At 44.2% G+C, this 15,118-nt stretch overlaps 1 protein-coding gene across 3 annotated transcripts in view; it reads left to right on the top strand.

Annotated features, from left to right (window-relative positions):
- The window catches only part of prima1 (proline rich membrane anchor 1), a 121,280-nt gene that overhangs the window by 21,021 nt on the left and 85,141 nt on the right, over positions 1 to 15,118 (top strand). For all 3 annotated transcript variants that reach the window (XR_008723969.1, XM_055640081.1, XM_055640080.1), the window contains one exon: positions 6,550 to 6,679. Coding sequence is in view for 2 of the 3 variants with exons in the window: in XM_055640081.1 (XP_055496056.1) it covers positions 6,550 to 6,679 (130 nt within the window). In the remaining variant the exon portion in view is untranslated. The remainder of the gene's footprint in view (positions 1 to 6,549; positions 6,680 to 15,118) is intronic.

Below are 15,118 nucleotides of genomic sequence, written 5' to 3'. Positions count from 1 at the left end.
AAATAAATAAATATATATATATATATATATATATATAAGACTAAGTGGGACCCGTTGGGTCCCAGAATCACACAGCAGGGCTGGTCATTCAACGCAATATTCCACCTCTCCACCAATTCTAATATTGGTGGCCAGTTGGGGGGGGGGGTGCTTTCTGGAGCGCTAGTATGGGTGTTGTGGGCTGAAGGGACTGGTTTCCAGAGGGCTAGTATGCAAATTGTGCGCCAAATGGATTCTTGGGCTGGCGTCTCAGTCAATCAAGCCTGTTGTGCTGGCAACTCACTCACTCATGGCTGGTGGGCTGGTAGTTGACTCACGGCTAATCCTTGAAATTCTATTTCAAGCAGGGTATAAGGCCACCAAATTCAAATGCAGTTTCATACCATTTGAAGTAGGGTGCAAAGCCACTAAAGACAGCGAGTCGTGACCTCTCCCTCCTCCACCTTGCAGAGACTGAGCCACACCCACATTTCCGGGTTTTATAACCCCTTCCCCCCCCCCCACCGGAAAAGGTGTGGCTTTCATGGAGTGATTGATGGGAGAGAGATTCTCAAAATTTTTTTTTTTTTTAAACTATCAACATTTTTATTTTTAATTGATGGGAAGAATTCTCTGCACCTGCTCAGCGGAGGGGGACTGAGTAAGATGGCCAAAAATCACAGCCGTAAGTGGTAGTGTTTTGTCTAAAATCAATATACAGAGCAAACGGGAAGTAAGTGCATTTACAGTAGTGCCTTTTAACTTCAAGCCAAAGCACCCAAGCCGCCATTGGCAGTAAGTAGTGCCTTTTAACTTCAAGCCAATGCTCCCAAGCCACCATTTGCAGTAAGTAGTGCCTTTCAACTTCAAGCCACACCCAAGCCAACATTAGCAGTAAGAGGTGCCTTTCAACTTCAAATCAAAGCTCCCAAGCCACCATTTGCAGTAAGTAGTGCCTTTCAACTTCAAGCCAAAGCACCCAAGCCACCATTTGCAGTAAGTAGTGTCTTTCAACTTCATGCCACCATTTGCAGTAAGTAGTGCCTTTCAACTTCAAAGCCAAAGCACCCAAGCCACAATTTGCAGTAAGTAGTGCCTTCCAACTTCAAGCCAATGCACTGACGCTCCCCATTTGCAGTAAGTGTAAGTTGTGCCTTTCAACTTCATGCCACCATTTGCAGTAAGTAATGCCTTTCAACTGCAAGCCAAAGCACCCAAGCCACCATTTGCAGTAATTAGTGCCTTTCAACTGCAAGCCAAAGCACCCAAGCCACCATTTGCAGTAAGTAGTGTCTTTCAACTTCATGCCACCATTTGCAGTAAGTAGTGCCTTTCAACTTCATGCCACCATTTGCAGTAAGTGGTGTCTTTCAACTTCAAGCCACACCCAAGCCACCATTTGCAGTAAGTAGTGCCTTTCAACTTCAAGCCAAAGCAACCAAGCCACCATTTGCAGTAAGTAGTGCCTTTCAACTTCATGCCACAATTTGCAGTAAGTAGTGCCTTTCAATTTCAAGACACACCCAAGCCAAGCCAACCGGGGGAAGGGGGAGGGGAGTGAGGGGAGGGGAGGCTTTCTTGAGCGTTAGTATGAACCATTTTAGAACCAATAGACATTTTTTTTGCAAGCTTTAGAACCAATAGAGACACTTTTTGCAAGCTTTAGAACCAATAGACTTTTTTTTTTGCAAGCTTTAGAACCAATAGACATTTTTTTTGCAAGCTTTAGAACCAATAGACACTTTTTTTGCAAGCTTTAGAACCAATAGACACTTTTTTTTGCAAGCTTTAGAACCAATAGACATTTTTTGCAAGCTTTAGAACCAATAGAGACACTTTTTTGCAAGCTTTAGAACCAATAGACATTTTTTGCAAGCTTTAGAACCAATGGAGACACTTTTTGCAAGCTTTAGAACCAATAGACATTTTTTTTGCAAGCTTTAGAACCAATAGACATTTTTTTGCAAGCTTTAGAACCAATATACACTTTCTGCAAGCATTTTAGAACCACTAAGGGCACTTACATTTGAGTGTAGATGTGTTCAGTGTTATTCACAGCTCAGAGAAACGTGACCCTCTGCCTTCCTCCATCTTGAAGAGACTGTGTGGCACACCACTTCCTGGTTTTATAGTCCCTCCCCTCTGCCGCCCGCGGGGGCAGCAGAGAGAATGGGGAATTTTGTAAAAACATTAATATCTCCGTCATTTTTAATTGACGGGAAAAATCCTCGGCACACATGCGGCAGAGGGGGGGCTCTGAGCAAGGTGGCCAAAAATGACGGCCGTAGGTGGCGGCGTTATCTCGGAAATCGCAGCACAGATGGCCAAAACCGGTCAAGAACAGACTTTTAGTAATATAATAAGATATATTTTTATGTGTATATATATATATATTTTTTTTTTTGTTTGTTTTTTGTAGCCCATTTTATTATTCCATTTTACAAGTGAAGTCACTGATTATGTCAACAATAACAGTAAGATTAAACGAGAACTTACCGGTTTGAAGTTTGATCTTTATTTTATGCGGAGTTACGTTGGTGAGACAATTAGATGTCATTTAGTTTGCACAAGAGGATTTTATTTTGCAGGCTTCTATGGAAATATTTGTTCTGTCTGGGAGTCCCTTGTACCCCATACCCCCAACATCTTCTCTCTCCATGCTGCTGGCTGTGGTGGAATATCTCTGTAGTAGCTGTCCTCCTCCTCTTGCTACTCTCTCGGTTGTCTCTTGGCTCAGGATCTCCAAGTCACCCTTCAGAGTCAGAGTCAATTTAATTGTCATTTGGACCCCTGGAGGTCCAAACGAAATGCCGTTTCTGCAGCCATACATTACACACAAATAGACCCCAGACACAACATTTTACATAAACGTCCATCACATAGCTGTGATGGAAGGCCAAAAAAACTTATCTCTCCACTGCACTCCCCCCCCCCCCCCCCCCCCCGATGTCAGAGTCAAAGTCATAGCCCCCGGCTGGCGATGGCGATTGTCCCGAGGCCATTAAAGCCACGCCGGGTTGTGCGAGGTCGCACACCGGGTCTTGGTGTTGGAGCCCCCGGTGTGTGCTCGCAGAGTCCCGAGGCCATTCCAAGCCTCGCGGGGCAGTGATGTTAGGCCCCGCTCCAGGAGCTCTTCAACCCCGCAACTCGGGCGGGAGAATTCGCCGTTGCAGGAGCCCCGAAAAGCGGTCTCCCTCCAGGGAGCCGCGGGCTCCCGGTTCCCGCCGTCCACAGACCTGTCGTTGGAGCCTCCGACTCTCCGGTAGCAGCAGCAGCAGCAACGGCAGCGCTCCTCCACCGCTCCATCCGCTCCGGTCTCGGCCAGCTCCGCGACGGCAACGGTGAGTCGGCACCAGAGTCCCCGGCTTCTTCCCGTTGGAGGCCGCTCCTCGTTGCGACCTCAACGACACCTGAGACCCGACGAGAAAAGGTCGGGTCTCCAGAGAAAAGGTCGGGTCTCCACTGACATCAGGCACTGTCTTAGGTCTGCAAGATACTTTGGGATGCAGCACATAGTGATGTGATCTCTGCGTCTGCTCATATCGTCGAGGCCCACTGGAAGGTTGCAAAATGTCACCCTCAGGAGACATGGCTCGCATATCTGCAGTCAGCTGCTGTCAAAGGAGAGCACAAGGAATAGAGACTTTCCATTTTTCTATAATTTGAATGTAATTTAAATAAAATAATTGGATGTAAGCTTCTTATTTGCCTCTTATGAATTTGGCGAGATTCCTATTTTCACTTCTATGATCAATTTTAGATAGTTTACTTTTTAACATATGCTTCCAGTGTTTTGACAACAGAACAGACATTTTCTGTATTTTGGTTCTAATAGCTTGACTAATGGTTTTCCGAAAAAAATATTTCCATCAATCTCTTCAGCATAGAAAATCAATATGCTGTATCCCAAACAAATGCAGCATAATTACTATCATATTTAGCTGAGTTGGTTCATAAGAGACCTAATACTGCTGCCATCATTTGTATGCGTAACATATTTTAGGTGGCCTTTTCACGCATGAACGTTGTGAAAAGCAATTCTACCAATAGCTTGATTGAATCTACTGGATTGTAAAATATGAATTTTATTATTTTATATGAAATTTTGAATAAATATTTTATGACTAGAGGCAGGTAATAAAATAATATGCAAGATGTACATATCCCATAAGCTTATAATAAATAAGTTAACATTTTAAAATATAGTTTTCAGGTACGCATCATTCTGGAGAAACATTCATTGATACCAAACTTTATGAAAGTTCTGATGAAATATTTCTTCCTCTCCTGAATTTCCAGCATCCTGTCTTATTTCAAATTTTCTGCACCTGCTTCATTAATCTTTGGCTTCTTTGTAGTTATGTTTGCGTATTAAATAGGTTCACCTTCTGTACCAGCTAAGAATCGGACAAAATTACAATTAGGGTTCAGCTTTGGACACCTGCACAAGTATGGGTTGTTAGTGTGTTTAAAATGATCAATTACACTAACATCCATGGCAATACAAGCCTTCAGGTGAATAAATGTTATTGACAATGGACCTCTGCATTCAATGATTCAATTCAATGATTCAATTAGACCTTATTGTCACATGTACTGAGGTACAGTGAAATTCTTTGTTTTTGCATGCAGTCTGGTTAAATCACAAAGCAGACTACACCTAGGCAGTACACAAAAAACTGTCATGTTTCTGACGGCGATACATTATAAAAAGTGGCCCCCCTGCCTAAGTCTGATGTTAGATACATAGGGATATATTTTAGTCTTCAAAACTGAGGAAATAATCTATTTGTACTTCCGGTGGCGCTGGTGCCAGCAGCCTCCACCTACAGCCCGGTATCTTTTTGTTTTTTTGTTTATTTAGTTATGAAAAAGTGTATTTCTTTGTGTTTTTTTTGTGTTTTTATGTGGGGGAAGAGGACACGGTGCGGGGGATACCGTCCTTCAGCCGCTTCCTGGTGAGGACGCGACTATTATTCGAGTCGCGTCCTCGCCCCCCCCCCCCCCCCCCTCCCCCCCACAGCGGCCTACCTGCCTGGATTGGCGCGGCCTTTCCTGCCGGGATCGACCGGAGCTCCAGCAGCGGCGGGACAGCGCTGGAACATCGCGGGGCTGGCGATGCCTTACCGGGGGTCGCCGTCTGGAGCCCGGAGTGCTGGACCTGCTGCACCGACATCATGGAGCTGCGGTTTGCGGAGCTCCCAACGCGGGCGGCGCTGACTACAACGCGGGGTCCTGCGACTCTGCCCGGCTCGGCCTGTGGACTCGGGAGCTGCGGACTCCGGCAGCGGGAGGCGGCTGATCAGAAGGTCCGGGCCGCTGAGGAGGAGGATGTTCACCGTCGGGGTTCGGCGTCGGCGTTCCACCAGCCCGGCGTGAGGGCCTGAACATCGGGCCACCCGGGGCGGCGACTGCGGGTGCTCGGAAGGCCCCGTCCACGGATGAACACGGAGGGGAGGCTGGCTGGACTATGGTGCCATCCTCACCTGGGTGCCATTTATGTTATGTTGTGTCGTGGACTTTCTGTGTTTGTGCTTTTTTTTAATTCAATTTCAATTTTATTTTTAATATGTTTTATTATTTATTTATTATTTATTTTCATTATTTCTTTGTGATTTTTTTTTTATGATACTGCCTGTAAGGGAAATTCATTTCGTTGTCTCAAATTGAGACAATGACAATAAATTTGAATACAATACAATACAATACAATTGTGCAGATCACTCACTCTTTGTAGAACCCATACAAATTGAGTTCATTGACTTTACTTTTTTCCCCCATGTGTTATGTCTGCCGAACAATCTCCCCCCTTTGATTATGGCGCCCCCTCCTCGCCAGACCCCCCCCCCCCCCCCCCCCCCCCCCCCCCCCCCCCCCCCCCCCCCCGTTCTTTTCCTACCCCCCCCCCCCCCCCCCCCCAAACCCGTCAAAACATGGCGTAAATATTTTCAATATCTGAATATTATACAAAAATGCCAGAGATGATTGGAGGAGAGAAACGGTTAACTCTAGAATACCCAGTTGCACTGATATTTGATGAGCTGGCGACTCTTGCATATTGTCTCCGTGGGCAGTTTCTGTGCACAATGTACTTAGTCTGGGATTATGCTTATGCGTCGGAATACTTTGAACAATATGCAAAAAAATAATTTTGCTACATGTGAAACTAATGTGATAATAATGCATTGACCGTAACTGTAATGTTAGTGATTTTAAACTTACTTCATGAAATAGAAGCATTATGTCTCAACTTGGGACAAATTATTATTATTATTATTATTATTGTTATTATTATTATGTAATGACAAGCGTTGGGTCACAGCCAGTATCCTGATGCCTGAATTAATATAGTAATATGATCGTGCATCAACACTTCCTCAGTTTACAACCGTGATATACACCAACGCTAATCAAATTGTGGTAGAAATGCACCATGAGAAACTTCTGGTTGGGGGGGGGGGGGGGGGGTGTGTGATGCTCACTGTCCTAGCTTTTGGAGCATAGCTAATAGAATGGTTTAAATTCATTGCATAAAAAAATATTCTGCGTTTTTCTTCTTTTCCACTACAGCTGTAAAACCAACTGATTATCCCCCATTGAAGCCCTGGTGGACAGACATGGTCATTTTAATTGCAGTGGGTTGTGCAACGCTTGCTTTCCTGGTGGTAGTTGTTATTATCTGCTACAAAGCAATAAAAAGGTAAGTTGAAACTTTTCATGCATTGTGGAAAAACTTGCATGTATTTAAGTGCAAGTTATTGTAGACATTTGTCTTGTACATTTGCTGCGGTAACAGAGAAGCAAATTCTGGTTTAAAAGTCAAATAAAAAATATATTGGATTAATTACTTAGTTAAAACTGAAACATCTACACAGTGTGTTTTACAGTTGTTCTAATGCAAGTGACCCTTGTGTTGTACGCGTTCAGTCAACAGAAATTCGTCATTACAGGACTATCAAATATTAATAAAATGGGATTTTAAAGCTTTGAAAAGATCTGCATACTTTGTAGATCAAAAGAGCAAAGCAGATTTTAACACCCTGAACTGCAAATTTGCTGTTATCTCTATTTGAATCCTACTTTCCTCCATGTGCATATGTATTTTGTGTGTTTACAGAGTTATTCATTGTGGTGAGTTCTAATAGCGGGTGTTTTAATGGCCATTAATGTATTTTATTGATTTGAAGTATTTTGAGGATAAACCTAAATGAAAACCAATAAGGAGATCAATATCCTAGTTCATGCTATTCCTAGTCTACATGTCATCGTGTGATTCCTATAGTTGCACTAACCTTTTACAATCTACATAAACAGCACACCTTATTACTGCAGAAGATGGACAAAAATTGCTGGAGTAACTCAGCGAGTCAGGCAGCATCTCTGAAGAAAAGGAATAGGTGATATTTCGTGTCGAGACCCTTCTTCAGACGTCACCTGTTTATTTTCTCCAGGGATGCTGTCTGACCTGCAAAGTTACTCCAGCATGTTGTGTCTACCTTCTGTGTGAACCAGCTTCTGCAATTCCTTTCTCCTTATTGCCGCAGTTGCCCCATGCATTAGAGAAGTTCTCAAGCAGTGATCGGTCTCAGATGATGTATTCTAAGGCTTCGCCTCAGAGCACTCTGATGGCTTTTTGATAGCTAGTGCGGTAAGGTTTTTTTTTGATTTTGTGTCTTTGGAGCGATTTCTATCTTTAATTTGTATGTTGATGATGTCCTTATTATTTATTTTTCACCGACTAAATTTTTTTGTCCTCTTCTGTTAATCTTTGTAAGGTGTCCTTGAGATTTGAAAGGCGCCCGAAAATAAAATTTATTATTTTATTATTGTTATTAAGGTCTATACTGTTCGCATTTTCTCTCTTCCGTATAGGCAGCTAAACAAAATCATGAAAGAAAAAGAAATAAGGACATCAAGGACTGAATCCTTCCAAATCTTATAAAGATTTTAAAGAGCAAATAATCCAGTTTTGAGAGTGTTGATGGCAAAACAATCATGTACATTTATGCATGGAAACATAGAAAATAGGTGCAGGGGTAGGCCATTCGGCCCTTTGAGCCAACACCGCCATTCAATGATCATGGCTGATCATTCCCAATCAGTACCCCGTTCCTGGTTTCTCCTCTTATCGAAAAACAAGACAGGGGCAACAAATGGAATTATTAATGCATTGGCTGATCAGCTGCAGTAGGGAATACCTACCCACCTGTGACTTAACCAGGATAAAAACTGATTGTGTGGGATTGCACAAACATCTATAATGAATTACCGTATTTCCCAGCAATGAAGACGCTATTTTTTAACTCTAAAATAAGGCCCAAAAAGTTACCTGCGTCTTGGAGGCCAAAGGTTAGATTGTTAGCCAAGGAAGATAGACTTGGCTATCCCCCAGTTCAATGGCTGTAAAAGGACAGCACCGCTGGGGAGGGAGGGGGGGGGTAAAGAGTTCCTTCCACAGCATGTGGGGAATCTGGTCCAGGTCAGCACGGCTGGGCAGTTTGTGGGGAGGGCAGGAGCGTTGAGAAGCAGGGGGTCGGGGATAATGCCAACAACTCACTCAGTAGCTCGGGTGGCTGCGAGCGGCTGCCGGGACTGGACAGTGGAACTGCAGCTAGACCTGGGTCTCGCAGGAGACCTCTGTACTGCAGCAAGACCCAGGACTAACAGGCGACCTGGGAACTGCAGCTAGTCTCGGGGCACGCAGGCGAGCTGGGCACTACAGCCAGCCCCGGGGACGCGAGGGATCTGAGTACAGTAGCCAGTCCCGGGGCACGCAGGGGATCTTGATCCTGTCCCACCAGCCTTTTTTTCAAAATTTAGCAACTCAAATGGGGGTGTGTCTTCATTGCCGGGAAATACGGTACTTGTAATGGATTTTACTGAGCTATAGAAGAATAATATATGGGTCAGTGTTTCTAATCTATGATTAATTAGCACGGGTCAAGTTATTGTTGATTACTGATTAATTTAGAAGATAGACACAAAGCTGGAGTAACAGCGGGCCAGGCAGCATCTCTGGAGAGAAGGAATGGGTGGCGTTTCGGGTCGAGACCCTTTTGGTTTTGCCATTGTTATGACAAAAAGAATATGTAGATTGTTGATCAGTTCCTGGTAGGCCTTGGTACCATTTCTGTCATTTGTTATTCTCAGAATAAAATGCATAAGGCGCTTGTCACTGTTCAGTCGTATATCACAGTATTATGTTTTGACTACGCCACTTTATGCCCTTCCTCGTTATTTAAGTCTATTAATGGGAAAGGAATGATTACTGGTAACCTTGACAGAAATTGATCGACAGATCGATCAGTCCGTTTCTGTGTGTGTTACCAGGGAACATTGCCGGAAATTGAATCAAATCTTGTTCTTCTTTGTTTGCTTGTGATGAGCTATGTTCTGCCTTGCATTATTATATTATTGCAACAAGATGCAAGTGTCGACCACATCTCTGATAGATCCAGCTTCTTGCTTATTCTTGACCAAATAATATGCCGTGAGGCTTAATGACAGCAAATGGAAGTATTCTGTTCTCAGTGCCAAGAAGATACACACATTTCTTCGCTTGCATCCATGCAGAGAAGCAGATGTTTTTTTTGGAGGAACTTAGTCCTTTCAATTGATGCTTGGGAGAAGGGAGCAGAGGGAATGACCGGGTGGAAAATGGTCCTTGATTACGCTGGCTGCTTTCCCGAAGCAGTGTGCAGTGCAGATAGAGTTAGCGGGAGGAAGCAGGTCTGTGTGATGGACTGGGGTACATCCACAACTTGTCAATTCATTACAATCTTGGGCAGTTTGGAGGCTAAATGGGGCTGCAAAAAAAAAAGGTAATGAGGAAAGCATAGCTGGAAATGTGAAACCTAGCTGTAAAAGCATCTGAGGCTTAAAGCATTAATAAAAGTATAACATCAAGGAACCCTGGTGAACCTGAGGTCAATGGGGATCAAGTGTAAACACTGCAGTGATTGGGACCATACATCCTATAAAGGAGGATGACTATGTTTATTGAAGATCAATAGTCCCAGTCCTTAGATAACACTGCAGGAGTTCTGAGAAGTTTCCTAGGACCAACCATCAAGGAGACTGAGGCAGTGATAGTCAAAGTTGATAACAATTTTGGTGCAACTAAAACTGTTCAATTTACATCAGAGAGAAAGGGCTGTGTAGAGATGGATGCAATCGGGATAGAATTTCCGAGTGAATTTAGCTTAAAGTCTAAAGAAGGCAATACATTGAATCAGAAGCCAACAACAGATGATCTCAGCAGGGTATTTTGAAGAGGGGTCCCGACCCAAAATGTCGCCTAACCCTTTCCTCCAGAGATGCTGCCTGAGTCACTCCAGCACTTTATGTCTATATTTGGTTCCCTGATAGGCCAATTGTTGGCTAGGGATAGTGTGGTCCCAAGAGGGAACCAGCGTTGCAAACCTTGGACTGGTTAACCGACATTTACAGCATGGGGGGGGGGGGGGGGGGGGGGGGGGGGGGGGGGGGTATGGTTTACGTTCTTCGGTGGATGAAAATCATCTATTTATTTATTTAATCCTATTTTTCGAGCAGCATAAAAGAATAAAAAGCAAGTGTGAAACAGCATACAAAAAATCACAGGATTTATATCCTGGAGCCTGTAAATTCACTGCACTGTGGGAGTAAGTTCACCAGAGGTCTTGCAGTGGTTCAGTGAGCCAGCAATTCTCAAGAGTGATTAGTGATGAGCAATAAATACCGACCTTACCAGTGACGCCCAGATCCTGGTAAAAACAAAACCAGCCTGAGGGACCAAAGAGCCTACTCTTCATAAGTTCTTGGGGAGAGAATTACAAAGATTCCTCGGTCTCTGAGTGAAGACATTTCTCGTACTCTCTGACTCGAAGGCAGACCTCTTATTTTGAGACTGTGGCATTGTAAAGGGCAATATAAGGCAATGATTAGGAACACCTCCATCGAATGCCGCAAGAAATTGCAGAGAGTAGTGGACGTAGCCCAGATCATCACGCAAACCAACGTCTCTTCCATTGTCTCCATCGACACTGATGACAAGGCCACCAACATAATTAAAGACCAGCCGCACACCGGTCACTCCCTCTTCTCCCCTCTCCCAGCAACAGGTACAGAGGTTTGCAAACACATACCTCCAGATTCAGGGACAGTCTCTTCTCAGCTGTTATTTGGCAACTGAACCATACACTTAAAGGCCTTTCTCACGGGGCGACTTGACGCAAGATGTAACCAGAGTGAAGTGGTCGTGGTCTAGCACGATATCACACGATATAACGGAGGGGTAGATAAAGAGTTCCCACAGTACACGGCATTTCTGTTATTTGTACGAGTGACTTGTCCGTCTCCCGAGCTTTCCCGTTAAATCTTGAATGAACATTGTGAACTGTGAAATGTCACGTGGCACAAATGATGTCACTTTTTTTTTTCACACACTATAAATATCCTCCCTTGGTTGAATTGGCTCATTTGGAGACATTCCTGTACTAATGCCGTGACTTTACTGCAGGAAGATGCCACATTACTTAAACGATGTTAGTTGCGCCCAAGTTTAAATTTCCAACGTGAGTTTCAGAGTAAAGAGTCAGCGCAGAATCCTTGATAATCAAAAACTGTCTGAATCAGCAAGTTAGACACAAAATGCTGGAGTAACTCAGCGGGCCAAGCAGCATCTCTGGAGAAAAGGAATAGATTCCATTTTTGGTCGGGACCCTTCTTCGGGATGATTGTGGGGGGGAACTGGAAGCAAGAAAAGACCGGGACAAATCAGGGCCAACAACAGATGACCTCAGCAGGGTATTTTGAAGAAGGGTCCCAACCCGAAATGTCGCCTAACCCTTTCCTCCAGAGATGCTGCCTGACCCACTGAGTCACTCCAGCACTTTATGTCTATATTTGGTTCCCTGATAGGCCAATTGTTGGCTAGGGATAGTGTGATCCCAAGAGGGAACCATCGTTGCAAACCTTGGACTGGTTAACCGACATTTACTGCATGGGGGGGGGGGGGGGGGGGGGGGGGGTGGGGGGGGGGGGGGGGGGGGGGGGTGAGAGAGAGTGTAAGTTATCTGAAATTAAATAATTCAATGTTCATAGTGAACACAGACACAAAATGTTGGAGTAACTCAATGGGTCAGGCAACATCTCTGGAGAAAATGAACAGGTGGCGTTTGTGTCTATCTTCGGTAAAAACCAGCATCCGCAGTTCCTTCCTACACAATGGATCTCAGTGTCAAGTCTCTGACTCCCGTTGGCAGGTCATTCGGCCCACAGCCCGCCCAGCGATGACTAACCCATGTCACAGGGGGATGGTGTGAAGGTGGAGTTAGACTGAGCTTGATTAATGTTACGGTTGGGGAATGGGCCATAATATGGCCAGGGAAACGCTGTTATTCATGACGCCCCCTCCACCCTTTCCCAGCTGTTCTCAATCGCACCCCTGGCCACACAAAAATTTATACTTTAAGAAGGAATACACGGAACATTTAAACTCAGAACGCTTCTAACAGAGTGAGCCATGTGAACACTTTGATCATTCTCCCTGTATTTGCATTTGACAAAATAGTCGGAAAAAAATGTTTAAAAGTGTTCATACCTTTTGCTAGGCCTAATTGGCCCTTACCTCTGCGGAAATAGTCTGATATTCGTAGGTGAAATGTCACCAACAATAATTGATTCTATTATTAATTGACTAATAATTGACTCTATTAGCGGAAAGATGCAATTCTGATCTAATATTATCAATGCCTCTGTCTTTGGAAGCAACACCAGCAATTTATTAAATCTGACTACATGCGGCACAGTGGTAGAGTTGCTGCCTCACAGCCCCAGAGACCGGGGTTCGATCCTGACCATGGGTGCAGTCTGTATGGAGTTTGTATGTTCTCCCTGTGACCGCGTGGGTTTTCTCCGAGTGCACCGGTTTCCTCTCACACTCCACAGATTACAGATTTGTAAGTTAATCGGCTTCGGTAACATTGTAAAATTGTCCCTGGAGTGTATAAGAATAGGTGGTCGGCGCGGACTCGGTGGGCCGAAGGGCCTGTTTCCGCGCTAAATCTCTAAAATCTGAAGTTAGGTAATGTCTAAAGGAACTGCAGATGCTGGTTAATACGCACAAAAGGACACAAAATGTTGGTGTAACTCAGCAGGTAAGTCAGATCTGGGAAGAAAAACATAAAAAGCTGGAGTAAGTCAGCGGGTCAGGCAGCATCTCTGGAGAAAAAGAATAGGTGGCGATTCGAATCGGAACCCTTCTTCAGACATCCTAATCGGAATTGAGTCTGAAGATGTGTCTCGTCCCGAAACATCACCTATTTTTCTCCAGAGATGCTGCTTGACTCGCTGAGTCACTCCAGCTTTTTGTGTCTGTCTTCGTTTTAAACCAGCATGTGCAGTTCACTCCTTTACACGGGTCTCTGGAGAACATTGATTGGTAGCGTTCCGGACCCTGCCTCGGAAAGGCATCGATCGCTGGTCGGCGAGGACTCCGAGCTGTATCTCTCAAAGAAGTACATGTGAAAAATTTCTCACGGACCATAAAAATGCGGGACCTTTCAGTAAAGTCCCTTTTAAAGATTATTGTTATTTTCTTGAATCTTATTAACATAACTCATGAATAAGTTAATGTCCATATGCGGATGCAAATCTTTATTTTTTAAATTCAATCCCACAGAAGACAATTTTTACTCACCTTCTGTCCCCTCTGTCCAGCTTCCGGGTTCACCGTTCGCAGGAGTTCCCACGGTACACGCAAGGGTCAGTACGGATATCGCACTGGCCACTACGTGCATATAATGTTGCAATGTTCAACCACAAGTGTACAAGTCACTCTTGGAGAAATTCAAGCTTGCTTGAATTTTCTCCCGATTCAACAAGTTACACGATTACCTGCCGTTAGCGCCACGGTGGTCCACGGTGGTCCACGAATGCCGTACGGTTATCGCACGAGGTTCCCACGATGTTCAATTCTGGTTAACTCTTGCGTCAAATCACCCCGTGAGAAAGGCCTATTACTGGCTAGAGAGCACTTCTGACCTCCCATCTGCCCCATTAGAGACCTTTGATTATCTTTAATCAAATTTTATTCAACTTTATCTTGCACTAAATGTTACACCCTTTATCGTGTATCTGTACACTGTGGATTGCTTAATTGTAATCTCGTATAGTCTTTTCACTGACTGGATTGTAGGCAACAAGCTTTCCACTGTACATTGGTACACACGGCAATAATCTAAAGTAAACATTTTTTGTAAACTAATCCAAGATAATTGTATCATTTTAAGCCTCAGTGACCTTGCTTAACCCACATATTTAAACTTATAGATAGAGGTTCTCAGTTATCAGAATGAATGATGTCCACCTGGAGGTAGACAAGAATGCTGGAGAAACTCAGCGGGTGAGGCAGCATATAACCATATAACAATTACAGCACGGAAACAGGTCATCTCGACCCTTCTAGTCCGTGCTGAACACGTATTCTCCCCTAGTCCCATATACCTGCGTTCAGAGACCATAACCCTCCATTCCTTTCCCGTCCATATAACTATCCAATTTATTTTTAAATGATAAAAACGAACCTGCCTCCACCACCTTCACTGGAAGCTCATTCCACACAGCCACCACTCTCTGAGTAAAGAAGTTCCCCCTCATGTTACCCCTAAACTTCTGTCCCTTAATTCTCAAGTCATGTCCCCTTGTTTGAATCTTCCCTACTCTCAGTGGGAAAAGCATCTATGGAGCGAAGGAAATAGGCGACGTTTTGGGTCGAGACCCTTCTTCAGACTGATGTGAGGGTGGGGGTGGCGGGAAGAAGAAAGGAAGAGGCGGAGACAGTGGGCTGGGGGATAGCTGGAAAGGGGAGGAGAAAGCAGGGACTACCTGAAATTGGAGAAGTCAGTGTTCAAACTGTTGCGGTGTAAATTACCCAAGCAAAATATGTCCACCAGTAAGTTATTTAACATTATTCTGCACAAAAAGCTATTGGGTATGGTTTACGTTCTTCGATGGATGAAAATCATCTATTTATTTATTTAATCCTTTTTTTCGAGCAGAATAAAAGAATAAAAAGCAAGTGTGAAACAGCATACAAAAAATCACAGGATTTATATCCTGGAGCCTGTAAATTCACTGCACTGTGGGAGTAAGTTCA

This window comes from Leucoraja erinacea, chromosome 9 (assembly GCF_028641065.1).
Source record: "Leucoraja erinacea ecotype New England chromosome 9, Leri_hhj_1, whole genome shotgun sequence".
In the NCBI taxonomy this organism is placed as follows: domain Eukaryota; kingdom Metazoa; phylum Chordata; class Chondrichthyes; order Rajiformes; family Rajidae; genus Leucoraja; species Leucoraja erinaceus.
Note: the sequence above shows the minus strand (reverse complement) of the source record. Positions and strands in the feature narration are given on the sequence as shown.